The sequence below is a fragment of the Podarcis vaucheri genome (genome assembly GCF_965113315.1).
Source record: "Podarcis vaucheri genome assembly, chromosome: 17".
Classification (NCBI taxonomy): Eukaryota; Metazoa; Chordata; class Lepidosauria; order Squamata; family Lacertidae; genus Podarcis; species Podarcis vaucheri.
Window position 1 is genome coordinate 17,514,150 of NC_138755.1, and position 27,256 is coordinate 17,541,405.

Consider the following 27,256-nt stretch of genomic DNA (forward strand, 5'->3'; position numbering starts at 1 on the left):
CTAAACAGGGCTGCCTTCAGATGTCTTCTAAAAGTCGGATAGTTATTTGTTCCCTTGACATCTGATGGGAGGGTGTTCCACAGGGTGGACACCATTACTGAGAAGGCTCTCTGCCTGGTTCCCTGTAACCTCACTTCTCACAGGGAGGGAACTGCCAGAAGGCCCTCGGAGGTGGACCTCTGTGTCCAGGCTGAACGATGGGGGTGTAGATGCTCCTTCAAGGAGCTAGGTTTTGACTAAGTTTTTAACAGTTGCATAGATCCCTGTGAGGCAGTGCTATGAATATTGCATAGATAACTTTGGCATACTCATCAACAGATCTATTTTCATTCCAGATCTGACATAATAATTAGTTATGTATATCTGCAGCTACTGTTCTATCATATTAGCAGTTTTTACCAATACTGCCCAGGTTTCAATCAGTTAAAAGGCTGGAGTACAGGTTCCCAGGTTTCAATGAGTTAAAAGGCAGGTGGGAAATGTGGAATGATATATTTTACATTGCTATGTCAGAATATTGCTAAACAAGCAGTTTATTCATTTAATTGCTTTTGATAAGAAAAATAGATAGTTAAATATATTACACATTTCTGTTAGGTCCACTGTTGCCATTTGACATCATTTACAGATGAGCCAGTAATTCCCACCCATCCCACGTACACATCCATTATTGTTAAGTTTGCAATTTTAAATGTTGTGCTCCTTTATTTTCAGATCACAATGAATACTACATGGATGACATCTGTCTGTTACAACTGCTAAAAGGTCTCTGTTTGAAACATTTAGGAAGACGCTTACAAGCAGAACTCTGCTTCAATCAAGTTATTCAAAGGTAAAAACAGGAAGTTGTATTTTTGGAAACTGTGATAACCTGTGACATCAGAAAGCATCCAAGAACATTTGCTGTTTGCTTGTTTGATTGGTTGTTTTGCACCTAAATTAAGGGTAATTGGATTTTGTGGAAGAATCTTACTTTAGTTTCTGAAATAGACAAAACTCATCTTCCCCATGTGGTTCAATGGTTGTAAATCCTTCTTCACTGTTTGAAGGTATAACACAAGCGAAGATGTTGAATAAAAGGAAAAGAAGACCCTCTTTCTCACATCCCATTGACTCCTCTGTGCTTTCCTGAACAATGTTCATCTTTGATTCCTAGCAGGGTAGAGTGGGGGGGGGGCATGGCTTAGGGTTCCTAACATTTCCCCCGCCAGAGCTTCCATGCATTTTAACAACTGTCAGACAAGCAGGAATTAAGCAGTTGGAGAGAAATATACATACAGTGGTACCTCTGGTTGTGAATGGGATCCGTTCCGGAGGCCTGTTCGTAACATGAAAAGAGTGCAACTCGCAGCGGCGCGTCTGCGCACGTACGGGTTGCGATTTGCCACTTCTGCGCATGCTCGTGATGTCATTTTGCGCTTCTGCGCATGTGCGAGCGGCGAAACCCAGAAGTAAACCTTTCTGGTACTTCTGGGTCGCCGTGGGACGTAACCTGAAAGAACGTAATATGAAGCGGATGTAACATGAGGTATGACTGTACATGGGGAAAGTTTTACCTGCTAAACCATAAAGCAAGGAAGCATGGGGGCTTTGGGCTTGCCTGGGTTCTGTGCTATGTTTGGTTCCCCTGGAATACTGACATGATGTCCTATTGATTTCTTAGTGAGAAGCAGCTGAAGTATGATAATTACCTGATACCATACACAATGTACGAATTGGGTCTTCTGTACAAACAACAGGATGAAAGAGAAAAAGCAATAAGATTCATAGAAGCTGCAAAGTAAGTGCTGATAATCTTTATACAATTATTAGCTCAAAACAGATGAGCTTATTTGCTTTAGCTCACTTATAGTTAGTATATCACACAATCATAGAATTGTAGAGTTGGAAGAGACCTCAGGGGTCTTCTAGTCTAACCCCGTGCTATGCAGGAATTGCATGTCAGATGGCCACCCCACCTCTGCTTTAAGAAGGAGAGAACCTTCTGTGGGTGTCCGTTCCACTGTTGGAACCGCTCATACTGTCCGAAAGTTCTTCCTGATGTTTAGTCAGAATCTCCTTTCTGATGATCCCTTTGTGGCCTCTTCCACCTTCTGAGAAATTGTCAGCAAGGCTCTTGAGCAAATTGTTGGACCTCGCAATTCTTGGCAAATTTTGAGTTCCAACAGATCTTGATGGGTAATTGAAGTCTCCCATGACCACTATATCTGTCCTTTTTGAATATTTGGTAATCGGCTGTCAGAAGGCATCATCCAAATCTTCAGTCTGGCTTGGAGGTCTATAGCAGACACACATAGTAAGGTCATTGTTGTTTCCCACTCCTACAGCATATACCCATGTACCCACAATCTGCCATTAAACTCAGACCTGTGCAGGAGTCGATTCTGCTGTACAAAACAGCAGAACAGCTTATACCCCGAATGCTTGTCCCAATTTCCACAACCCATCTGAAGGCGGGAACCTGTTGAAACTACTCATGGAAGGATCTGTTGGGAAAATGCCCTGGGGCTGCCTGCAAGCCCCCAGAACTCTGAGCGTCCTCTGGTGTGCGCAGCACTGGAAAAGGCATCTCCCTTCTTCTCCATTGTGCTCAGTGACATAAACCAGCTTGATTTATGCACACTAATCTTCTAGCATAACACAGCAAGAAGCATGAAACATCGTAGATCTAATCTACTATTGATTTACACACTATATACAGACTACAGCATAATGGTGACCGTTCTCTCCAGCTCCGAGAGAACAGACAGGAATCTAGTAAAAGTGAAAGTACATTACATAGTACATACAGATAGGACTGTATCTGGTTCTCACGCATCTTCTCAGACAGGCATGTGAATTACACCAATCACAAAATGCAGCATCGGAGGAGTGAAATACTAACAGGATCTTCCATAATGTTGGCTCACTAATAAGGAGATCTTAACCCTGGTGCCCGCCAGGCATGTTTCCAGTGGCAGCTGGTCAGACTCCAAGGCCACATACTTATTCTGTCATTTTCTCTCTCCATTTTTCTTCATTTATTTCTGTATGCTCAATGACCCCATGACTCGGGACAAATAGAAACAGGAGAGCGTGTCCTTCTCCATTGCCTGCATTACAGAGACATTTGTATTAACCTGATTTCCCCACTACTCCATAAGTACTCAGGGCACACAGGACAATTCTATACCTCCCTGCTGCTCTCAGATACCAATCCTGCTACAACATACAATGTTGCTAGATTCCGCGCAGCAGCGCTCAAAATTCATCGGAGGATGACCTGTGCCACAAACTACCGTATTTTTCGCCCTATAGGACGCACCGTCCCATAAGGCGCACCTAGTTTTTTGGGGGGGAAATAAAGGGGAAAAAATTATTTCCCCCCCAGGCGCGGTGCTGGGGCGGGGGAGTCCCGAGCTTCCCCCGACCCCAGCCCCCAAACAGGCAGCTCTCTGCAAGCCGTGGGAGCCCAGCGCTGGCTCCCGCTGCTTGCGGAGAGGTCCGCGAAGCCTGGACGCACTGATCTCAGCGCGCGCAGGCTTCGGCATGCAGGCAACTCTCCGCAAGCAGCGGGAGCACTCCCGCTGCTTGCGGAGAGGTCAGCGAAGCCTGGAGAGCGAGAGGGGTCAGTGCGCACCGAGCCCTCTCGCTCTCCAGGCTTCAGTGAAAGCCTGCATTCGCCCCATAGGACGCACACACATTTCCCCTTCATTTTTGGAGGGGAAAAAGTGTGTCCTATAGGGCGAAAAATACGGTAGATTTGTTGTTGTTTAGTCATCTTAGTCGTGTTCAACTCTCCGTGACTCCCTGAACCAGAGCATGCCTTGGAAACTCTCACTTTCTTCTCCAAGCTTCTCCTTTTTTATGTCCATGGAGTTTTCTTGGCAAAATACTGGAGTGGGTTGCCTGTTCCTTCTCCAGGTGGATCACATTTAGTCTAAACTCTCGGCTATGACCTGTCCGTCTTGGGTGGCCCTGCACGGCATAGCTCACAGCTTCTTGGGGTTATTCATGTAAATCAGAAATCATGTAAATTCAGAAATCATGTAAATTCAAGCCCCTTTGCCATGACAAGGCAGTGATCCACGAAGGGGAAAAGTAGATTTAGTGCTCTACAAATTAATAGTTAAAGTCTTTTGTATATCAACCTTTTATGCTCTTCCACACCTGCCCAATGCTCCTATCCCTTCTTTTAGCCTATTTGCAGTTCTTACAGACTTTTATAACCACCTTCTGTTTTAGTACCTTTTAGCTTTCCAAAACGCTTCTAGATTTTAAATGACTGTATCCCACCCTTTTATGCTGGTCTTTGACTGTAATAAAGATTTGAATTGAATTTCTGTATTATTATTATTATTTTTTAAAAGCCCAGCAAAAAACAACAGGGAATGAAAGGTTAGTTGTCCAACTAACGTTTTGTCTCTTACAGAAACAATTACAAGGAATATTCCATGGAATCTAGGTTACACTTCCGAATCCACGCAGCTCTTAATAGTATGAAAGTGACTCCTGCTCCGACGCCTTGATGTCATTTGAGGGTGATGCATAACACAAGTGTCTACAAGTTACTGCTTGGAAGCCTACAGAAATCATGTAAATGATGTAACAAAAGAGATGTAGTTTATATTTTCTATCATTTGTGATATTTGAATGTTCGTCACCCCTTTTGAGCTGCTTCTTTTTTCTATGGCGCACTTCCATATCTCCGCTTCACATTTTAGACGGAAAAATCTTATATTTTGTTTATAAACGGATTAATTTAAAGCTTGACGTGAAAGGAGAGTATTTTATAAAAATAAAAAAAAATTGCTGGTGCAATAAAAGAGGAATTCAAACACTTTATTTTTTTATGCAAAGACTAATATTGTTTATGTGCAGAACTATGTGATGGTTCTGTTCATAGTTTCAGCAGTCCATGAAGGCTTGAATGTCTGCAATACTTTTATTATGAATTAAGACTGAGAAAGTTGGCTGCCGGTAGCCATAGTTGTATATTTGGATTTAAAGCTTAGATTTACGTACCAAAGACATGACTTTTCATATTGTAGCCAAAAGGTGAAGGACTTACAAGTCATTTCATGAATGTTAGCTTGAATTCTGTGCAATATACTGACAATATTCAGCTAAACAAAATTAGGGAAAGAGATGGGGGTTTCGCAAGGTTGCCCTCCAAACTGTGTTTTTTTTACAATACACAAAGTCAGTTGTGTAGAGTTAAAGGGGGGCAACCCTTGGATAATGGTAGCAATTCAGTCATTTCCCCCATATCTAGATATATTTAAGTAAGGGATGTCACTGGGAGTGAACTGTACGATGAGAAAATACATTTCTACTGTCCTGTGGACATTTGACAGCCCCTCAGTTCTCACCACCAAATGTCATTTGATTCTGAGATTCCTGTAATTTTTTTTTTGAGGGAAATTGCAATTTCATTGTGAACGATTGACAAGGAAATTGACGCTCATAAATACAGCCAGCATTGCTGTACCTTTTTAAATACAGTTCTATGGTAATACAATTAAACTTTCTTATTTTCCAGTTCCAGTTCATAGTGTCATTAATACAACCATCTTATGTGTATTATGCTATGGAACCTGGAGACAGATAGTGTGCACATTCTCTCAGAAATGTCTCTCTGTCATTTTTTTTATTTTTGGTCTTTTTCTCAGTATAATTCAATATGCCAGAATGCAAGTCCTACTTCTGTTAGTGTAAAGGACCAAAGTCGTCTGTCGTGAACATACACTGTTTATTATTGTGTATTTACAGTGTTATGGTCAGCATCTGATTATATCACACTCACTCAATGAACTTAAGTCAACCAAGGCTAAATCCACATATTTCAATGGGTCTCCTCTGAGTAGGATGTAATCAGATGCCTCCCCATAGTGTCATTATGCAGTTTAAGGTAACTTTTTTCTTCTTCTTTGGAACTCTGTACTTTGGTTATTAATTTATAAGCTGCTAAATGAATGGCAAAGTTGGACTATTAATTTATGAGCTGCTAAATTAATGGGGAAATTGGACTATAAGAGATTTTTATTTTTAAAAGATGATCTATGATCGCAGTTGTGCTAATTGATACTGGACCCACAGTCCACATTCATAAGCAACAGCTGCAGGAGTCAAAGGACAATTCAGTCTAGGTTTCTCAGCACAGCTTCCTAAACTTTAACAAATAGGTTTTCTGTTGAAAGCCAACAGCTTTTTTTCTTTTTTTTGCCATGTTCTGCAATAACTTTTGCCACCTGCTCCTTTTCAACTTTTAATGTCCTCCGTTTGGTGGCATTCCTATTTCTCTTTGGGCATTTTAAGATGACTATAATAGAATTTCAAGGTAGCGGGTCTGCCTAGTAACATTCAGGATAAATTCAAATAGGAAAGAGAGTTCATGCCACATCCGAGGATCACTTTGCAAACCACCTTTTCAGATTTGAGTTGTTCATACTTTTGCCAAGAAAAGCACATACAAATTCTGGCGCTTATGGCTTTTTTGGTTTCAATCCATGAGACAGGCTTCATGTTCATCACATTATTTTCAGTTCCAATATGAGGCTCGCAGGCAAGCAGTTGCGATCTAAAAACACATTTTATTATGTTTGCTAACTAGTGGCTGTTTTAATCTTACTGTTTCTGAACGACTCATGCCGTATAAGCATTCTTAAAATATCATTGCGAATTAGAACTCTTTTATGTGTCCAGGGTTTTATGTACAAAATCTCATTAATATCACTGGGTTATTTAATCCATCCTATTAGACAAGAACATGGTAAACATGTGGAGTCACTTTTAGTTTTAAATAAATGTGCTGTTAAATATACGGATGTAGTTATTCAAGATGCTTAAATCAATCCTACTTATCATTTTGCATTAAATTATTATGACAATTATATGCTTATTAATATTTAGAAGTTTGATTCTTTTAGTGACGTGTTGCTTCAATATATATATATTATATATACGCACACACTGCATTGTGCTTCTAATAACTGGCAACTGTTTTTACCTTTTAATGGAAATATCAATGAAATTATCAATAGTTTATTGAAAGTTTATTGAAGGGTTACATTGGTGTAAATTATAATGGTTATGTTTTACAGCTCTCTTGTACTGTTTTTATCAAGGCCAGAAAATAATACAGTAAATAAATTTAGAACGTTTTGCCAATTGCAACATAACAATCCATAAGGAACGAATTCACGCTCTGTATCCATTTTTAATTTTGGATTTGACGGTGAATGTAGTGGGGGTTTTTTGCTTCTGTACTTCTTAGCTCAAAATACTTTTTTGTCTCGGTTTTATTTTACAAGCTGTCTAAGAATTTTCACTTTACCTGTAGTAGTTTTTTTTTTTTTTTAAAAAAAAAGAAACTCTGAAGAGATATGCAGTCCAGTGATACACATATTTGCTTGGAAAACAAGTCTGACTTGGTCAAGGGGAGCTTACATCCAAATAATTTTGCACAGAGTTGCAGCTCTAGCAAGCATGAGGTTTATAGTGCAACTGAGCAGAATTTAGGCAGAAATCATATTCATATATCACTGTGAATTTTGCCATGGGTTCTGTTACCCTGCCCTCCTTTGAAAGGAAAGGCAAGTGACAAGAGCAGTCATAGGCAAACTCGGCCCTCCAGCTGTTTTGGGACTACAACTCCCACTGTTGCTAGCTAACAGGACCAGTGGTCAGGGATGATGGGAGTTGGCCTCAGTCCAGTATACCCCCTTCGTTCTGCCTGGACACTGAGGTCCAGTGACCTTCTGGCGGTTCCCTCCCTGTGAGAAGCGAGGTTGTAGGGAACCAGGCAGAGGGCCTTCTTGGTGGTGGTGCCCGCCCTCACATCAGATGTCAAGGAAATAAACAGCTACCTGACTTTTAGAAGACATCTGAGGGCAGCCCTGTTTAGGGAAGCTTTTAATGTTTAATAGACTATTGTATTTTAATATTCTGTTGAGAGCTGCCCAGAGTGGCAGCTGGAGGGCCGAGTTTGGGGATGCCCCGATCCCCCCTGCTAGAAGCGCTTGGGTGAGCGAGAGGTGTCCTTCTGTCTGGTTGTGTTGGGCTCTGCAGACAGGAAGGCTGCGCCCCTACAGAGTTATTCCTTCTGCCCAATGGAAGTGCGGACAAGTGCGCATATTCACACTGACGGTAGTCGTGTAGAGCCTTGAAGCACCATTTCAGAACAGGTATGGCCGGGATACAGCCAAGGAATCGCTGGATCCAAGGCTGGTCCAGGGATCTGCAAGTTGTAGCAAAGGGGCCAGTGCTGAGCCTAACTGCTGGGCCCTAGTGTAACAACCAGCTTTCTCTGGGAGGAAGGACTTCAGATGGCGGTCGTGGGTCTACGTTAAGCCCCGTTGTTTCCTGGCCAGGGTTAGACTAGTGCCCCAAAGAGAACAGAAGCATGAATGCAATGAGATTTGAATTCTTCCAGTGGGAAAAAAGCTCCCGACCGCAACCGCACGCACCCTGTGTCTCTTCCTCCCACCCAGTTGCGCTCCCAGTGCGTCCTTACGATGACGCACTGTTAGACACAACGCAGATTTGATGTCAAAGTGAGCTCCTCCTCACGTGTGCTGAACACATGGCCCACGGGCGTTGCTAATGAGGATGGGACCGAGAGGGGCGGCTCCGCTGTCCCAACACGTGAAGAAGGGTGTTTGTGTGAATCTTTCCGTCGTTTGCCAGCGAGCTTATGACCAAGTTGATGCTAAATGTGCTTAATGTCCACAGGTAGAAACATTAGCCCTGGTCCATAAAACCTAACTTACTGCACCAGGCTGTTCTTCTGAACTTCAGAAAAGAAATAGCCATGGCGAATCGTTGTTTAACCATAATGATGATAATAATATCAATGGGGTTTCAGAATCATTGTGGTATGTGCTGGGGGCAGTTTTAAAGGGAAACAGCCTGCCTCTGAATATGTACAAGCCTCCCAGCTGTCCTGGTTATGGGTACTGATGCTGTCAGCCTCTCCTAAACTTTCGGGTCTTGTTATCTTTGATAGCAGTTATTTTTGTATATCTCTTCCCACTTAATTCAGCTTCAGTCCTAAAGCATTTGTATCCGTTTGTATAAGAATACCATGTAGGGTTTTATTTTCTTTTACATGATCATTTATGCCTTAGGAATAGCAGGTCCTGACATGTTTATATTATTGGGCCGAAACAGCCTGAACTACGGTATACTGTATGAGATCTTTGTGTATTATTTAATGGCATTCATTACAATTCATGAAAAATAAAGGCGAATATGTTTTTTTCTCATTGTACCTTTGCTTTTCTCCATATGCCAAGCTTATTCGCTGTTCTGCAGCTCAGCGTGATTTGTGTGGTCTCTTGAGCTTGACTTTTTCTAAATATAATTTCCAGCGGAAACCATTCTAAGATCTCAGAACTTACTTCACTCATCCAATACTCACATTCAGTTTCTGCAATTACAAAAATATGGTTCCCACCACCCTGCAAAAAAACTAGGGATCATAGGAGGCCAAAAACATCTGGAGGGCCGAGTTTGAGGAAGCCTGCTTTAAAGGTCAGCACCAACACTTTGAATGGTGCTCCGAAATGTACTAGGAGCCAATATAGGAACATTCCGGGATCAAATCAGAAGGCTTTTGCAATTCTGGGACTGTCCCTGGAAATTGGGACACTTGGAGGATATGAAGATGGAATCCAGATTTCTGTGGTCCTATAGTCCATTGGGTGGACCAAATTTCAGGCTAATGGAATCTACTTAAATTTACTCATGACAGCCAGGTCCAAAGCAGGGTAATGAAAAATGAGAATGAAGAACAGAGCCTCCCTCTGAACGGAGGACAAAAATCCACAAATGTATTTCCTCCACAAAGTTTCCTCCCCACAGTCTTATTTCGGGTGTGCATGGGATTGTTGGCAAGGGAGAGTCTTTTAGCTATTTGACAACTGGGAGTTAGAAATCCTCTCTGAACTGCAAATCACACCACTAAGTCACAGCCTCCCTTTTGCCTGGCACACTTCTTCCTCTCCGGTCCAGGGCTGAGTCATTCTAAAACCATGCAGGGTGTTCTGAAACTGGGCAGAGTTAAAATCTGAGGTTGTTTAGGTGATGTGTATAGAAAAATGATGGTAAGTGCAGGTTTGGGCATAGACAATGGGAGGCGTTATTTTGGAATTCTCTCCCAGGAATTTGGAGAGATGATAGGCATCCTGAAATAAAAATGGAGGGGAAAAAGTGTTATCCTGAAAGATGGGGAAATCCCTCGATGTGTTTGAATTAAAGAGATATTGGGGAAGGTGTCACCACCCTATCACTGGGGTGCTGTTCAAATTCCGCCCCCCTTGTTGGCAGAGTGGGGTGCCATTCAGGGCTGGAGGGTTGGGAGGTCAAAAAGAGAAATATAAGTGAAGGATACATTGTTTGTGAAGTAACTTTGTTAAAACCTTTGCAAATTCAATAAAAATCAACATTTAAAAATATGAAATAGTAAAATAAATACAGTGGTACCTCGGGTTAAGTACTTAATTCATTCTGGAGGCCAGTTCTTAACCTGAAACTGTTCTTAACCTGAAGCACCACTTTAGCTAATGGGGCCTCCTGCTGCTGCTGTGCCGCCGGACCACAATTTTTGTTCTCATCCTGAAGCAAAGTTCTTAACCTGAAGCACTATTTCTGGGTTAGTGGAGTCTGTAACCTGAAGCATATGTAACCTGAAGCGTATGTAACCTGAGGTACCACTGTATATGATTCTGGCCATCACTCGTAGCCAAGTAAGATTGTCTTCCATAAACATGGCTTTAACAGTGAGCCCGCAAATGACTGGAGGCCAGTTCTGGATCCACACGTCCTTCCACAGTGGGGACATAGGTTTCCGGGCGGGAGTTGATCACGGTGTGGTTTTGCCAAGCGTGCCTTCCTTTTAGCATGTTTCTCCCTTTTGTCCTGAGTTTGAGTGTCTTCAAAGCCCATGACACATTTGGTAAAGGCTGTTCTATTAACTGCTTCACCCTATATGAGAAAAAAAGATATGATAATGGACATTTGGCTGGCGTAATACGATTTCTGCATGCGTCGATGTTAAAATCCTGGTAATTTTGGTAAAGGAGCACCAGATGGCGCTAACGACCCTTTCACAAACAATCTGTGGGAAATCCCAGAGTACAGAGGCACTGACACAGCTGTGAGATTATGCAAAGATGCACACAAAAATATGCATTTATGAGGAGCAGTTCACACTAAAATGATGATGGATTTTCATGAGGACTTCTTTTTAAAACAATACTTAACGGTAAAGAGATCCCTGACCATTAGGCCCACTTGTGACTGACTCTGGGGTTACAGCGCTCATCTCGCTTTATTGGCCGAGGGAGCCAGCGTACAGCTTCTGGGTCATGTGGCCAGCATGACTAAACCGCTTCTGATGAATCAGAGCAGCGCACAGAAACGCCGTTTACCTTCCCACCGAAGCGGTACCTATTTGTCTACTTGCACTTTGACGTGCTTTCGAACTGCTAGGTTGGCAGGAGGTGGGACCGAGCAACGGGAGCTCACCCCGTCGTAGGGATTCGAACCGCCGACCTTCTGATCGGCAAGTCCTAGGCTCAGTGGTTTAACCCACAGCGCCACCCGCGTCCCTACATCAGAATGCAGTCAAGAGGGACTAGGGGTAGGTTAGGCTGATGGTCCCTACTCTTTAACATTCCTCCGATGAAAACAGGGACGTCCTAAGGGAAAGCAGGACATTCCAGGATCAAATCTGGAACTGGGACGGCTTCTGTAAATCTGGGACTGTCCCTGGAAAATAGGGACACTTGGAGGGTCTGTCCCTCCAGTACTTCTGTCTTGTTGGGGTAAATATAGAATTAATTGGTTCTGCCGCCTCATGTTGTTCCCTCACCCTTCAGCCCTCAATGGTCTCAAGCCCATGTGGCTAGATGTCCGTGTGGCTATAACCAGGACCGTAATAATTTTATTTTGGTCAGCGCTGTGACTCAGCACTTACAATATAAAGTCACATTTTGTACGGCAAAGTTCTGAAACCCTCAGTGCCATTGGCCAGCATGCACTTTGGGGTACATCAACGGCCGTGTCACAGAACGTGACATTTTCCAGCGCCGCCTTCAACAAATCCTGCTCCCCCCCCCCCCCTGTTTGCACAGCAATTACGATTGAGATGTCATTGCAGGACAAATAGGTATACATTTAGCAGCGTATGAAGTTACTTGCTGGAAAAGGAATGCTGTATTTTCAACCACTAGGAAAGATACACTTGTGAGATGTTTCCCAACCAGTATAAACATCTCTGTCCATGACATCATCTCATGGCCCACTCATTCGACTCTACAAAGAAATGACTGTAAGCACCAGTTCGCTTTCCTCCCAGTCCCCCTCACTTAACAGAATTTCAAACCTTTCCGTATCACTGGATGAATTATTGTGATGAGTGGGACCCACCATCTCCCCCCCCCCACACCAGTGGGTACAAACACCTAAAACTGAGTAGCCAATTTGTTACTATTCAGGGAAAACACAAGGACACAGGGAGAGGGGAAGCAGCAAATTTGCAGTGGTTTCTGCAGGGAGGCTCCAAAAACATTTTGGAACAAATTATGCATCACATCCCTTCTGGTAAATGATTATAAAGTCTGGGTGAAATACACACAAAACCCCTTTCAGCTCAGCCTGCAAATTGAAGTATATTGAGTTTGTAAATCACATACAGACATTTAAACCTTCTGTTCCCTTTGGTAGACGATAGGGTTTTCAAACACATAGCTACAACAAATTTAACGTAACACAATGTGGAAATAGCAGCAGCAGCAGCAACAATCCAACAATGTTGTCACATTTCACCTCAGTTTTGTCCCTCTCTACTATGCCTTTTGGCATTCTGGCCTCCTAAAGGAGGGCACTCAACAGAGCAAATTCATAATGAATTTAGAAGGTGTCTAACTGTACCTATAGGGATGCGGGTGGCACTGTGGGTTAAACCACAGAGAGCCTAGAACTTGCCAATCAGAAGGTCGGCAGTTTGAATCTCTGCGATGGGGTGAGCCCCCATTGCTCAGTTCCTGCTCCTGCCAACCTAGCAGTTCGAAAGCACATCAAAGTGCAAGCAAGTAAATAGGTACCGCTCCGACGGGAAGGTAAATGGTGTTTCTGTGCGCTGCTCTGGTTTGCCAGAAGCGGCTTAGTCATGCTGGCCACATGACCCAGAAGCTGTACGCCGGCTCCCTCGGCCAATAAAGCGAGATGAGCGTCACAACCCCAGAGTCAGTCACGACTGGACCTAATGGTCAGGGGCCTCTTTAACTTTAACTTTAACTGTACCTATAAATGCCCACAGCTTTAGGTATGAAAAGGGGGTGGATGTAGCACCATAGGCGCATAGGAGCATTGGAAGCCTTATACTGAGTTAGACTGTTGGGGTTGCCTATGAAGGTGACTTGCAAATTATAACTGATCCAGAATGGGGCAGCTACACTGGTGACTGGGAACAGCCGCTGGGACCATATAACACAGGTCCTGAAAGACCTGCATTGTATCCCAATATGTTTCTGAACTGACCTTTAAAGCCCTAAACAGCCTTGGCCCAGTATACCTGAAGGAACGTATCCACCCCATCGTCCAGCTTAGACACTGATGTCCAGCACCGAGGGTCTTCTGGCAGTTCCCTCATTGAGAGAAGTGAGGTTACAGGGAACCAGGCAGAGGGCCTTCTCAGTGGTGGCACCCACCCTGTGGAACGCCCTCCCATCAGATGTCAAGGAAATAAACAACTATCTGACTTTTAGAAGACATTTGAAGGCAGTTCTGTTTAGGGAAGTTTTTAATGTTTGATGTATTATTGTATTTTCTATATATGTTGGGAGTGGCTGGGGCATGATGATGATGATGAAGCTCAGTATTGTCTACTCCGGTGTTCTTTAACCTTGGGTCCCCAGAGTAGAGCCCTCGCTGCAAGCGCAAGTGGAAATCTCCTGCAGACTTTCCCCATTCAACACAGGGACAGTCAGGGCAGTGGCTGAGAGGGTAGGGATGCAACACATGAAGATGGGGGCTCAAGGTTGGCACATGCCTCTCTGCTATCATCCGCACCTCAAAAATTCAGTTGTTCAGGTGATCTCTCCAAGCCCATGAGCTCGCCAGGTGTTTGATGTGGTGGCAGATGGTAGTCAGACAAAGTTTCGATGGAGGTGCCAATTCAAAATGGCGAGAGAAACTGGTACAGCAATGCTGTGTTAAACTTGGGTATGCGCATGGAAATTTGCATGTGCAAATATGTGCATAAAGATGTTAGGCTTATGCATGTACAGTGGTACCTCGGGTTAAGTACTTAATTCATTCTGGAGGTCCGTTCTTACTTAACCTGAAACTGTTCTTAACCTGAAGCACCACTTTAGCTAATGGGGCCTCCAGCTGCCGCTGCGCTGCCGGAGCATGATTTTTGTTCTCATCCTGAAGCAAAGTTCTTAACCCGAGGTAATATTTCTGGGTTAGCAGAGTCTGTAACCTGAAGCGTATGTAACCTGAAGCGTATGTAACCCGAGATACCACTGTATATATTTTGTGCCAGTCTTGCATGGTGCTGGTCTTCTTGCATGGAAAACATCTCACGTAGGTCCCGCAGAGTCAAACTGACTGCTTCTGTTTGATATGAATTTCCAATCCATCTATGTCTGAGAGGTAAAAGGGCAGAACTTGAAACTTAATGCTGTTCTGATCCATGGACCTCATTTTTGCATTGTCAGTCAATGCCATGGAATGTCACATCTCACCAAAAGATGAAATACTAGAGCCATGATGTATTTCAGAATCAACATTCTCTAGGACGTTTCATTGCTAGCCATATCCTCTAACAAAGAACCTACTTTCAACTGGGATGAAGGCAAACATTTTTCAGAGGCCTTGTAGACACTTATATGTACCTCACCTTTCCAAAACAGAAAAGGCTAAGGGCATTTTTACCTCTGAGGTGTAAAGCTCTCTTGAGCTATTTATGTTAACATGTGTTCAGGGATAATACAGAGAAGGAGGAGCATAGGAAATGCCAACAAGCATTTTGGACCACGTTGATTTTAAACTTGCATTGCAAAGGTGTTTTGGACACAAGTGTTTGGAAACTTGTGTGTGAGAACACCCTTAGGCTGTATTCCCATAGTGTCAGGAGTGCATGCAGGAACCAGGCCCTGTGACCAGTAGGACTTTGCAGGACTGGGGCCTTCCTAAGTTTGTTCTGAAGAGGCAAGGCGTGACCTCACAGGTGAGGCCGATTGGTAACTCACAGCACCTGGTGGCAAGAGCCGGGAAGGGGTATAAGGTCAGCATTTCCTTTCGGTTCTTTGTCATAGCAACACGTTTCCTGCCTTGCTGCGTTTGGCTCCTTGACTCCTTGCTTCTTGATACTCGGACCCTTGGCTTCTTGACTCCCAGCTCTCTGACCCTCGGACTCTTGGTTTCCTGACTTCTGGACTCTTGTTCCTGCTCCCACCTCTCTATCTTGCCCCCGGTCCTGATGTCCTCAGCTGGGACGTTGATCTGCTGTAAACCAGACTGTGACACAAACTACATAATGATGATGATGAAGATGGTGCCATAAACATGGGAGAGTGATCACTGTTGCCTGGAGGCTCATTCTCCCCCATCAGGAAGGAGTACAGTGGTTCCTTGGCTCCAAAACAGCTTAGTTGTCAAACAAATTGGCTCCCGAAGTGAGTGTTCTGGTTTGTGAACATTTTTTGGAAGCCAAACATCCGGCGCAGCTTACGCAGCTTATGATTGAGTGCAGAAAGCTCCTGCAGCTAATCGGAAGCTGTGCCTTGGTTTTCGAATGGTTTCGGAATCGAACAGATTCTTGGAATGGATTAAGTTCGACAACCAAGGTACGGATTCTTGAAACTCTTGAAGAAAAGGCCACCACAGGGTCTCCCGTTCCCTTCAACATTTCTCCGATGAAAATAGGGACATCCTAAGGAAAAGGGGAACATTCCGGGATCAAACCAGAAACTGGGACAGCTTCTGTAAATCCGGGACTGTCCCTGGAAAATAGGGACACTTGGTGGTTATCTGGTCTCCTAAACCAGTCAGAAGTAGAGGGTTGGGCGAAGAAAACTGAGAGGATGCCCCCAATGTCCTTCTGAGATACACTCTCAGGTCCAGAACCCACTCAGCTCTTACTGGGCTTGATTTCAAAAAGCAGCCAAAGGTGGGGGAGGTACTGGTAAGCCAAACAGCCCCCAAGATGCTCTTGTATCTGTTGAGTACAGTGGTACCTCAGATTACATACGCTTCAGGTTACAGACTCCGCTAACCCAGAAATAGTGCTTCAGGTTAAGAACTTTGCTTCAGGATGAGAACAGAAATCGTGCTCCAGCAGCGCGGCAGCAGCAGGAGGCCCTATTAGCTAAAGTGGTGCTTCAGGTTAAGAACAGTTTCAGGTTAAGAAAGGACCTCTGGAATGAATTAAGTACTTAACCCAAGGTACCACTATATTCTGAATTATGGCAGATGGCGAACTCTTTCTCCCCCAGAATTTTAGATCAGGGCAGGAAAGTCCTAATCTCATTTCAGGTGAATATATGAACTGAGCTTGCAACTCGCTCTAATTTTGGTTTGCTATTGATGCCTGTAGGAATTGAGGCACGGGGAGGGATAGGCACTCCTCTGTCACCCCAGGCACATTTCCCCCTGACTTAAAACCAGTATACCTGAAGGAGCGTCTCCACCCCCATCATTCAGCCCGGACGCTGAGGTCCAGCTCCAAGGGACTTCTGGCAGTTCCCTCCCTGAGAGAAGCGAAGTTACAGGGAACCAGGCAGAGGGCCTTCTTGTTGGTGGCCCCCGCCCTGTGGAACACCCTCCCACCAGTTATCAAGGAGATAAACAACTATCTGACTTTTAGAAGACATCTGAAGGCAGCCCTGTTTAGGGAAGTTTTTAATGTTTGATTATTTATTGTGTTTTTACTATTCTGTTGGGAGCTGCCCATAGTGGCTGGGATATAAATATTATTCTTATTCTTATTATTCTTTAAAATGCTTTTCTGAGGCTGCAATCCTATGCCGTCTTTCTTGACAGCCTGTTGAACTCATTGGGATTCGTTTTGGAGGAGACATGTACAGGATTGTGAGTTCAATCACCTTTGCTGCCATTCTGTTTCATGCAAATCCAGGAACAGACCTTTTTAAGCTGCTATCCCTTTTTGTTCTTAGCACATTGGCATATATATATATATATATACAGTATATATATATATGCAGGTTTTGGTGTCTTCGGGTGTCTTCCCGTGTAAGAGTCGGGGTGTCTGGGCGACGTTTCGACGAGGTCTCACTCGTCATCTTCAGGTTGGTGCTTTCGGCTTCTTGTAAGAAGCCGAAAGCACCAACCTGAAGATGACGAGTGAGACCTCGTCGAAACGTCGCCCAGACACCCCGACTCTTACACGGGAAGACACCCGAAGACACCAAAACCTGCATTCCTGTACCCGTGAAAATCTACGAAAGCATATATATATATATATATATACTTTCGTAGATTTTCACGGGTACAGGAATGCAGGTTTTGGTGTCTTCGGGTGTCTTCCCGTGTAAGAGTCGGGGTGTCTGTGCGACGTTTCGACGAGGTCTCACTCGTCATCTTCAGGCTGGTGCTTTCGGCTTCTTGTTACTGGAACAGAGCAGAATCTGGTGTTTGAGTTCCTATAAATACTGTTGAGGGGTGTGGTGTATAGCCTCCAACGTTCTGGGCAGAGAGGAAGTTCCTAGATTAGTGTGCCTCTTCTTCTTTTGTTCCTTAATTACTTGAGGGATATCTTGAGTGATTTCATGAGTGATATTCTGAATACCACTGGGTGGGTCATTAAGTGTAGATTAGTTGCTAAAGCTTTTGTGTCTTGACCTCTTGAGCTTGTGAAGAGTTCTTCTGAGAAGATGGCTGTGCTGCATATATATATGGTAAAAGTTAAAGGTCTGACTGGCTAATTAATCCAACAATCTCCTCTTCATTATTTCACCTAGCGGAGGTGCGACTTTGGCCCATCGAGCCTGTAAATGCACTGAAGCACATTCATCAGTGGAACGTAATTGCTTGTTGTTGCCTGCAGACTGGCCCTGCATTGGATAAATGGAGTGAAGTCTGAAATTAGCCCTGGGACTGTCTTTCCACTTCCAGCTTAGCCAACGGGAAAATGAGCATTAAAACAACAGAGATAATGACTGTCTTGGGCCCTGCTGCTAGCACCGTTGCCAATGGTAAGTGAATGCTATTCTATTGCACCACTTTTAATTTTCTTAACTATATTGCGGGATAAATAGCTGTTTGGTGTGCCAGGATTTACAACAGTAGTCGGGAACTTGCTTGATTCATTAGTACAATATAAAGATAGATAGATGATAGATAGATAGATAGATAGATAGATAGATAGATAGATGATACACACACACAAACACAAAACATACCTTCCAACATTTCTCTGATTAAAATAGGGACGTCCCATTCCATAACGATAATTTTACTATTTATACCCCACACATCTTACTGGGTTTCCCCAGCCACTCTGGGCTGCTTCCAACATATATAAAAACATAATAAAACATTTTTAAAAACCTCCCCTATACAGGATTGCCTTCAGACAGCTCAGGGGTCGAATAACTCCATGCCCTCCAATATTTCTCCACTGAAAATAGGGACATCCTAAGGAAAAGTGGGACATTCTGGGATCAGTCAGAAACTGGGATGGCTTCTCTAAATCAGGGATGTCTCTGGGAAACAGGGACACTTGGAGGGTCTGTATTTACAGACCAAACTCAGAATGCACTTGGAACGTGAAATGAAAAGATCACCTAAAGCCAAGCCTTCCTTAAAAAGAAGCTCACCAACAACTTTTGGGGTGTCCTGGTTTTTACTTTTTGAAACATGGCAACCCTAATTTAGAGCGCATGGATTTACCCTGGGATTTATAGTTTATGCATTATAGAGCTACATTTTCCAAAACATGTAACAAACAACAACACCCCTGCCCCCATGATTCTATGGGCAAATCCATGTGCTTTAGAAGTATGATGTGAACGCGATCTTCTTGTTTTTGCTGCAAGAGAGGAGTTCTGCCTGCCACCACCCTGAGAATCATTTATGTGTCGTTCTAGACGTTAGCCAGCAGGTGGAGGTATGTTTTAATAAACAATCTGTTTTGTCTTTCTAAAAAGTCTTCAATGGATTACTTTCATTTCCCTAGTATACAGGTTCTAAGCATAGATTCTGGCCATACCAATAGCATCGGTTATGCTTAATCTTAACACGAAGCATGCATATACAGTAATGGACGTTGGCTGTTTCATGAGAAAGTGTCATTTACATTCAATGTAATATTGAGTACATAATGTAGGGTTGTAGACAGGCTGCGTTTTTGCCTTTTATCTGTGCATTTCAAAAAGTTCCAACCTGAGCCCATTCTGTGCTCTTTCCATTTTAATCTGTGTTTCAGGTTAGGAGCTGCTCTGTCTCAAAAAAAGAGAAGAAGCTTTGCATCATTATAATGGATAATTTAAAAATTAGATATCACTTTCTCCCCCTTTGGCCAAAGTGAATGAAATGTGCAGGCACCAGTGGCGTAGCGTGGGGGGTGCAGGGGGGGGCCAGCCGCACTGGGCGCAACATCTGGAGGGGGGGCGCTCGCACTCTCAGCTCTCTGCCCCTACCTGGCTCACTCACTCTCTCTCACTGCAGTGCTAGCTGTGCGAATCCGATCCGAGCCGCCGGGTCGCCGCCCACTGTGTGTGTGGGGGTGCCAGGCGTGCAGTGCGGAGAGAGAGCGAGGGCCTATCTGGGGAGGGACAGTGCAGCGGCCGCCCAGTGCAGCGCTGAGCGCGGGAGAGAACCACACCAGACCAGCCCAGGCAGCAGCAAGAAGAAGCTGGCAGCGGCAGCAGGTTAGGGGTTAGGGGGCGCAAATTACTTGCCTTGTCCCGGGTGCTGACAACCCACGCTACGCCACTGGCAGGCACAGGAGCCACTCTAGAGTGGATTAAGCATGCCGCATTGCAGACAGATAGGTCCTCCATAATTTATTTTAGGGCAATTCCGTTGTTAGCCCAACTAAAACGCCATTAGTTTCACTCCCCGCCCCCTTTACAGGTCACGATGGGCTTTGCAATTTGAGGTGGTCTGCAGGACACTGCCTCTGGAGTTCCAAAGACTGCAGAAAGTTTTAAAGTGCAGGCTTCCTTCTCTCATTCCCCTCCTCTTCTCCACTGCCATCAGTGGTGGCAGCGACGGCAGTGTCAACGACAAAGGGAGAATGGAGAGGCCTGCCTGGGCTGTCCACTTGCCTGCTGACTTGCTCGCTCACTCTGTCCGCTCAACTATGTCCACCTCCTGGCTCACCTGCTTCACCTGCTTGCTCTGCCTGCCTGCAGTCCACTTTCACTCTGAAGTTTGCATGGCTGCCAATAGGTGGCCACATGAACTGCAGCGTGACAACAGCCTTACAATCTTATTATATACTAAGAAATACTTTTTTTCTTGTATATTAATAAAATAGGATGGATCAGGAAAAAGTCAAAAGTAAATAAGAATCAAAAGGCAAATATTAATTTAACTGCTTTGTATAAGTCTCACATATGAATCCTAAAGCAGGCAGACCTACAGAACTCTAAGGCACATGTGTGTGTGTTTCATTTCCTAGTCATGGGCAAAAGACTTTGGGCATTGTTGTTGTTGTTTAGTCGTTTAGTCGTGTCTGACTCTTCGTGACCCCATGGACCAGAGCATGCCAGGCACTCCTGTCTTCCACTGCCTCCCGCAGTTTGGTCAAACTCATGTTGGTAGCTTCGAGAACACTGTCCAACCATCTCGTCCTCTGTCACCCCCTTCTCCTTGTGCCCTCAATCTTTCCCAACATCAGGGTCTTTTCTAGGGAGTCTTCTCTTCTCATGAGGTGGCCAAAGTATTGGAGCCTCAGCTTCATGATCTGTCCTTCCTGTGAGCACTCAGGGCTGATTTCCTTAAGAATGGGCATTACTGTGTTGTTATCTCAGCCAGGCTAAACTGGTGGTTTTCCAGAGGGCAAGATCAGACCCAGACCTGGAATTCTCCAAACATTCCTATGAGATTCACTTGGGTTGCTTATTCATCATCTTGACTTTCCTTTGGCTTTCCTTGGAGACCAGTTCTCTGAAAGGGGGATAAACACAAGGAGGTTCATCAGACCTGCCTTGATTGTAGAACCTGAGCTCAAAATATCTGCTTGGAGTAACTGGACTTTTGCAAAACTCAAGTCTCACGGCAAAGATGACCGAGTGAAGCATGGCTTTGTGGGGGGAAATGGAGGACAGGGAATGGGGAAGATAAGGAGATAAGGAAACCCTTGAAGCCAACTTCTTGATGATAGGAAGTCCAACAGAAAGGCTGCTTGGCTTTCCAGTAACCACTTCCTGCATAGCTTCACATTTTTCAGCCATGCGTTACACAGTGAGAATTCCTCATTGCGCATGGAGCATTAATCGTTGTTCAAGTCAGGCTTCTCCATAAAAAAGGCAAAACTTACATTTACTTGTGATTACTTGTGACATGTTTACTCCAAAAGCGATTTCCCGCCCCTGTTTGTTAGAACAGTAGGGTCTTTATCATGTACATTGATTGAGACTAATGGATTACCCATGTGAATTGTAGCTTTTCTAAAGGAAAACAAAAGGGAATGATGGTGCTTTAGTACTAGAAGCAAACAGGCCATGTTTCCAGCTGGATGCTGAATCTGACAAGTGATGTTTTGTTTTCCGTTGGGTTTGAGATGCTCGAAATAATATTTACTGAAGACGGATAGGTAGAGACCAAATCAAGGAAGGAACTAGGGAAGAAAGGCAGGGATTGCCTAATTCTTTCCAAATGGTGCTGCTAATATATATGGACACATATGAAATGTTGAAGCAGTGGAAGAGAGCTAACATCAACATCACATTGAAGTATGGTACTCGAAAGGCAGTGTGACTGTTTAAATGCCTTTAACTGCATGTGTGCAGTGCAGAGATTGCAGGGACAGAGGAAAAGAAATCCTGACCTGGTTCACACGTAACACTAAGCTATGGTTTGTTAAACCATGGTTTATTAATCAAAGTGTTATGTACTGAGTTGAATAGGATCCAAACTGCAGCAGTCTGATTGGTCCTAGAACAATAGGATTCAGAATGCAGCAGTCTGATTGGTCCTAGAACAATGCAGCAGTATGATTGGTTGGCAGGAACCACCCAATCCTGCTCCAGATAAAAGTGAATCCACAACCTGATTGGCTTACAGTAGAATTCCGGAATTAGCCAATCATGTGCAGCCCATTGTGTAAATAATGTATATAAAGCCGATACTGTGAGGGGACTTCCACTCATTCCTCCTCACCACTATGAGCTGAATAAAGAGCATGAAATCACTTTGCGACTCTGAGTATATTTCACAAAGTTTAACAGATGGGAAGCCTGATGCCGTCCAAGTGATTTTGGACCCCATCTCCCATGGCCATGGTAGCTGTTGCCCAACAACATCCAGAGAGCCACAGGTTCCTCACTTCTAGCTTTGTGTTATGTGTGAGTCCTGCCCGTCAGCTTAACTATGGTTTGTCAATGTTGGTGTTGGCTGGGCTTCCCTGGGGAGGGAATTGCACAAACAAGTTGTTGCCGTCGAAAAGGTTCACCCTCTGGTTGCCAACCTGCCTTACCACCAGTGTTGGGGATATCTAGGAGCACACAAAGATTCCCTCAATACATGGGCAAGTTGGCAGGGGAGCAGGTTTTCCTTTAGCTACCTGGGTTTGAAGCCATGTAATCCTTAAGAGGAAATCACCAGCACTTTTCTCGGTGCTCAGAAATGGGCCAGAATTTACCAAAGTTCTTCCAGTGCTGGCAAGACGTTTTCCCACTAACAAGAAAGTCGAGAATAATAAACCCTTGCATTCATGGAACTCGACTTCATTCATGTTATGTACTGAAGTTCTCACCCTGGGCCAGCAGGGGGATACTGTAGATAGTTTTCACTCAGGTCCACATATGCAAATAAGGAATTGAAAGTGACGTTCAGTGATTGGATAGTTACAGAAAGTTGCTACTGTTGCTTTGTAGTTGAGCTCTATATAAGCAGGTTGGCTGAACCCTTCAGTTCTATTCCGTTCTGGCCTGTGAATAAATAAGAGCTGTTTGAAGAATCACTGTGTTGTCTGATATGTTCACCCACAACCTAACAATTCATTTATTTATTTTGTATACTGCCCTATCCCTGCAGGTCTCAGGGTGCCTACAACAATATAAAAAGACAAAATACATAACAAAAACAAATCAATAACACCCCCCAACACATTTTAAAAGGGCATTGGATGTCAATGAGCCAAATACCCCACTGGTCTGATCCAATAGGTTCTTTTCAATTTCTTACATCTGCACTCAAAAGTAACCTTTCTCTTTACTGAACATATGAAGTTCTAGGTGTGCTCCACAGCCAAGCAGAGCTTTGCATTATATAAAGAGGTGTACTTTGAGAAAGAACTTTATGTTACTTCCCAATCCTTATTTATTATTTGTATTTTAAGTCACCATCCAGGAATTTGTCCTAAGGGGGGAAGTGTTTGCTTCAACCATGTCGTATAATCCAAAGTAGGCCGCTCTGGAAAAGAAAAAGAAGAAGATGGCTGATGTTGGTTGCTCCAAAACAAAATGTAATCTGTGCTTTATGTCAATAGCTGTTGTGTCAATGTAAGCCTTCACTGTAGCAGACGCTCTTCTTGTTGGAAATAGCCACGACAGAAGATAACAAATAGTTCGCCACTGAATGCATGACAGTGTTCTCTCCCGAGAAAACACGATAATTGGGGGGGAAATTAGGAAAGGGTGACTCTGAAAGAGTGGCTGGGTAACATACAATGTAGCTGCTGTTCAGATGCATATTCATCACTCCCGTGGACATAGCTGCGATATTAGCTAACATGTAAAATGTTGTGTTAAGGAAACGGGGAATCTGTAAAGTACAAGTTACAAGTTAGGAGGAGAGATGGTTGTCATTAAAAGTTCCTCGCTAATTGGGATTGCCAGCTATTGCAAGCTGGCTCAGCCCACTGACGTACCAAGCAACTTTGGCTAAATGGATGTTTGGAAGTCAAGTGTTTACCTCAGAGAAACACAAAGTCGCATTCAATTAGCATCCAGAATCGGAGGCTGCAGACTTAGGGGATATAAGGAGAGAGAGAGATTCGTTTTCTCTCCGCAAACAGGATTACAGAACAGAAAAAACATTGAAGCAAGTTGCTTTCTGTTTTACAAACCCAAAATGACGTTTCAAAGTAACTCGGCAAAAAAGACCATGTCTGTCTTTTGACAAAATGCTTCAATGGCGCCCAAGCAAGTGGGCAAGAATGTAGGTTTACAGCTCATGTTTATGCCAGGAAAACAGAATTAATATTTTGGCCTTGAAATTAACCAACTACCTCATCTTCAGCGAGCCGAATTTAAAGTTTTGCACTTTGATTAATCAACTGCTCACTTAGAAAGTGTGCTTGTTTCTGGGTCTTACACCTCAGAATGGATGGATTGATGGCGGCGTTTGGAGACACAACTCCTATTGAAAACCAAAACAGCACTGTGTAGACTGAGCTGCCATTACCCCTGTGTAATAAATAAAATATTATCTGAATTACTGTTAACTATATAAATCAGAACTATGTCAAATCCTGGACTTGATCTTGAAGAAAATGGCATGCTTTCTTCAGCTGGAAAATGTCAGAAACTGGACCATTTTGAACTGCTTGTCTGTGGAGACAACAACAATAATATTGTTATAGATTGGGGGTTAGGTACGGACACCTTGTTCTCTTGAAGGTTTCATATCTGTAAGATGGGATTCTGCAGAGCTGGTCTGGGGAATTGGCTCTATAGGGCAAATTTGACAGGATAATGTCAGGTGATTTCAGTGTGCCCACTGCTGACCCCACCCCACATATAGCCTTTGGGAATGTGCCCCTCCAGCTGGAAAAAAAATGCTTCCTGTTTATGAAAGAATGGGTAAGCACTGGGAAAGCCTCTCAGGACAGAAGGTGAAAGTGCTTGCCCCCCCAAATTTGAAAAGAGATGCAATGTTTGTGTATGTGTGTGTTGCAATAGGCAGTAATTGACTGCACAACAGGTAAACCAGCAGAAGAAGCCCAAAGAGCAATGATTCATGATAGTAAGCAATATGTAAAGGTAAAGGGACCCCTGACCATTAGGTCCAGTCACAAACAACTCTGGGGTTGTGGTCTTCATCTTGCTTTATTGGCCGAAGGAGCTGGTATACAGCTTCCGGGTCATGTGGCCAGCATGACGAAGCCGCTTCTGGCGAACCAGAGCAGCGCACGGAAACGCCGTTTACCTTCCCGCCGGAGTGGTACCTATTTATCTACTTGCAGTTTGGCGTGCTTTTGAACTGCTAGGTGGGCAGGAGCAGGGACCAAGCAACGGGAGCTCACCCCGTTGCGGGGATTTGAGCCGCCGACCTTCTGATCGGCAAGTCCTAGGCTCTATGTGGTCAACCCCAAATTAACTATCTCAAACAGGTGTCTCCATGATCAGCAAACTTATCTCCCCTTGTACACTGAGGACACTGTCTCCCATCAATTAGTTCTTTTGAGGCGGAGATCTTTCTTTGCACATAATTATATCATTCTTAAATGCACTTAAATGAGAACAATGGTGTCAGCATCGTCACCATCTGTCCATAGCTCAGCGACCAAAGATCTAATTGCTAAGGGGAAAGTATTACCCCCCTTCCCTATTGAAAAGGAAAGTGCATTTGCTCTATAGAGAGGCTAATTGTGGAAAAGAGGGTTGTTTCTAAAAGCTTGCTGTATACTTATTGACCAGCGTGGCTGAAAATAAACAGGGTAGTGGTGCAAACAAACGTTGTAACATCTGTGATGACAACTTAGCCTCTTGGAATAATCCATATTTAATATCAAACAGGTACAGAAGATCATTGATTTGAGGTGTAGCACAGCACTTTAAGTTCTCAATACTCTCCCATTATATATTCTGAACAGACAAGCTGCTGGAGATGGAAGGGATAGAATTGCAAGCCATGTAACTGTATATTGAAAACTCTTTTAATGTGTGGCCTGCCTAGGAAACTCCTTCCAATAGTCACTGACTTAAGCTAGCAAGATCTAATTGCAAAAGGATATATGAGTTGTTATTGTACTCAAGTGCATCAATTGAAACACAGGCTCACTTTTTGCTGGGTGCTGTTATGAATCTGTACCTCTAACCAGCCTACAGCTCCTTGGATGGCAAAAAAGGAGTGTCTACCAACACAACACAGGACTATCCTGACATTTTGTGTGTGTCTCTCTGTGTCATCGACTTACACAGACTTACGTTGGAAGTCCTGAATTCAGAACAGAAAGGCTTTATATGTTACATACTGCAAGGGAATAGGAAGTGCAAGAGACCCACGCTTCCTGCTCTTAGCACCTCTTTGGATATTAATTTCAACTTTTGCCACTATATGTAAACCTCTTATATGTGGAGAATACAAGGAAGCGCAGTGAACAGGAAGTTCTCTGCATTTTCATATCCGTAACTATTGTTTTACTGGGACGCGGGTGGCGCTGTAAGTTAAACCACAGAGCCTAGGACTTGCTGATCAGAAGGTCGGCGGTTCGAATCCTCGCGACGGGGTAAGCTCCCATTGCTCGGTCCCTGCTCCTGCCAACCTAGCAGTTCGAAAGCATGTCAAAGTGCAAGTAGATAAATAGGTACCGCTCCGGCGGGAAGGTAAACGGCGTTTCCGTGTGCTGCTCTGGTTCGCCAGAAGCGGCTTCGTCATGCTGGCCACATGACCCAGAAGCTGTACACCGGCTCCCTCAGCCAATAAAGCGAGATGAGCGCTGCAGCCCCAGAGTCGGTCACGACTGGACCTAATGGTCAGTGGTCCCTTTACCTTTAAGTATTGTTTTAAAAAGAAGTCCTCATGAAAATCCATCATCATTTTAGTGTGAACTGCTCCTCATAAATGCATATTTTTGTGTGCATCTTTGCATAATCTCACAGCCATGTCAGTGCCTCTGTACTTTGGAATTTCCCGCAGCTTGACATTGAGAAGCTGCTATCAGGGATGCCAATAGGATTTATTGTGCCTGGTACACTGTATGTGGACCACTGTACCCCCCTCACTTTAATTAATTCTCATTAATTGAGAATAGTCAGAAGAAAAAACACAGTAGATGTTTTTGGCGCAGCATTAATATTGCACTCGGCTACAATCTGTTTAAAGGTAAAGGTAAAGGGACCCCTGACCA

General features: G+C 43.9%; 1 protein-coding gene across 4 annotated transcripts in view; it reads left to right on the forward strand.

Moving 5' to 3' along the window:
* Positions 1 to 7,334, forward strand: part of TTC39B (tetratricopeptide repeat domain 39B) — a 54,768-nt gene extending 47,434 nt beyond the window's left edge. For 3 of the 4 annotated variants that reach the window (XM_082204920.1, XM_082204921.1, XM_082204922.1), the window contains 3 exons: positions 715 to 832; positions 1,664 to 1,780; positions 4,412 to 7,334. In XM_082204920.1, coding sequence (XP_082061046.1) covers positions 715 to 832; positions 1,664 to 1,780; positions 4,412 to 4,508 — 332 coding nt within the window. In that variant the 3' untranslated portion in view covers positions 4,509 to 7,334. The remainder of the gene's footprint in view (positions 1 to 714; positions 833 to 1,663; positions 1,781 to 4,411) is intronic. The other variant, XR_014214786.1, reaches the window with a different exon arrangement.
* Positions 7,335 to 27,256: the final 19,922 nt, after the last annotated feature.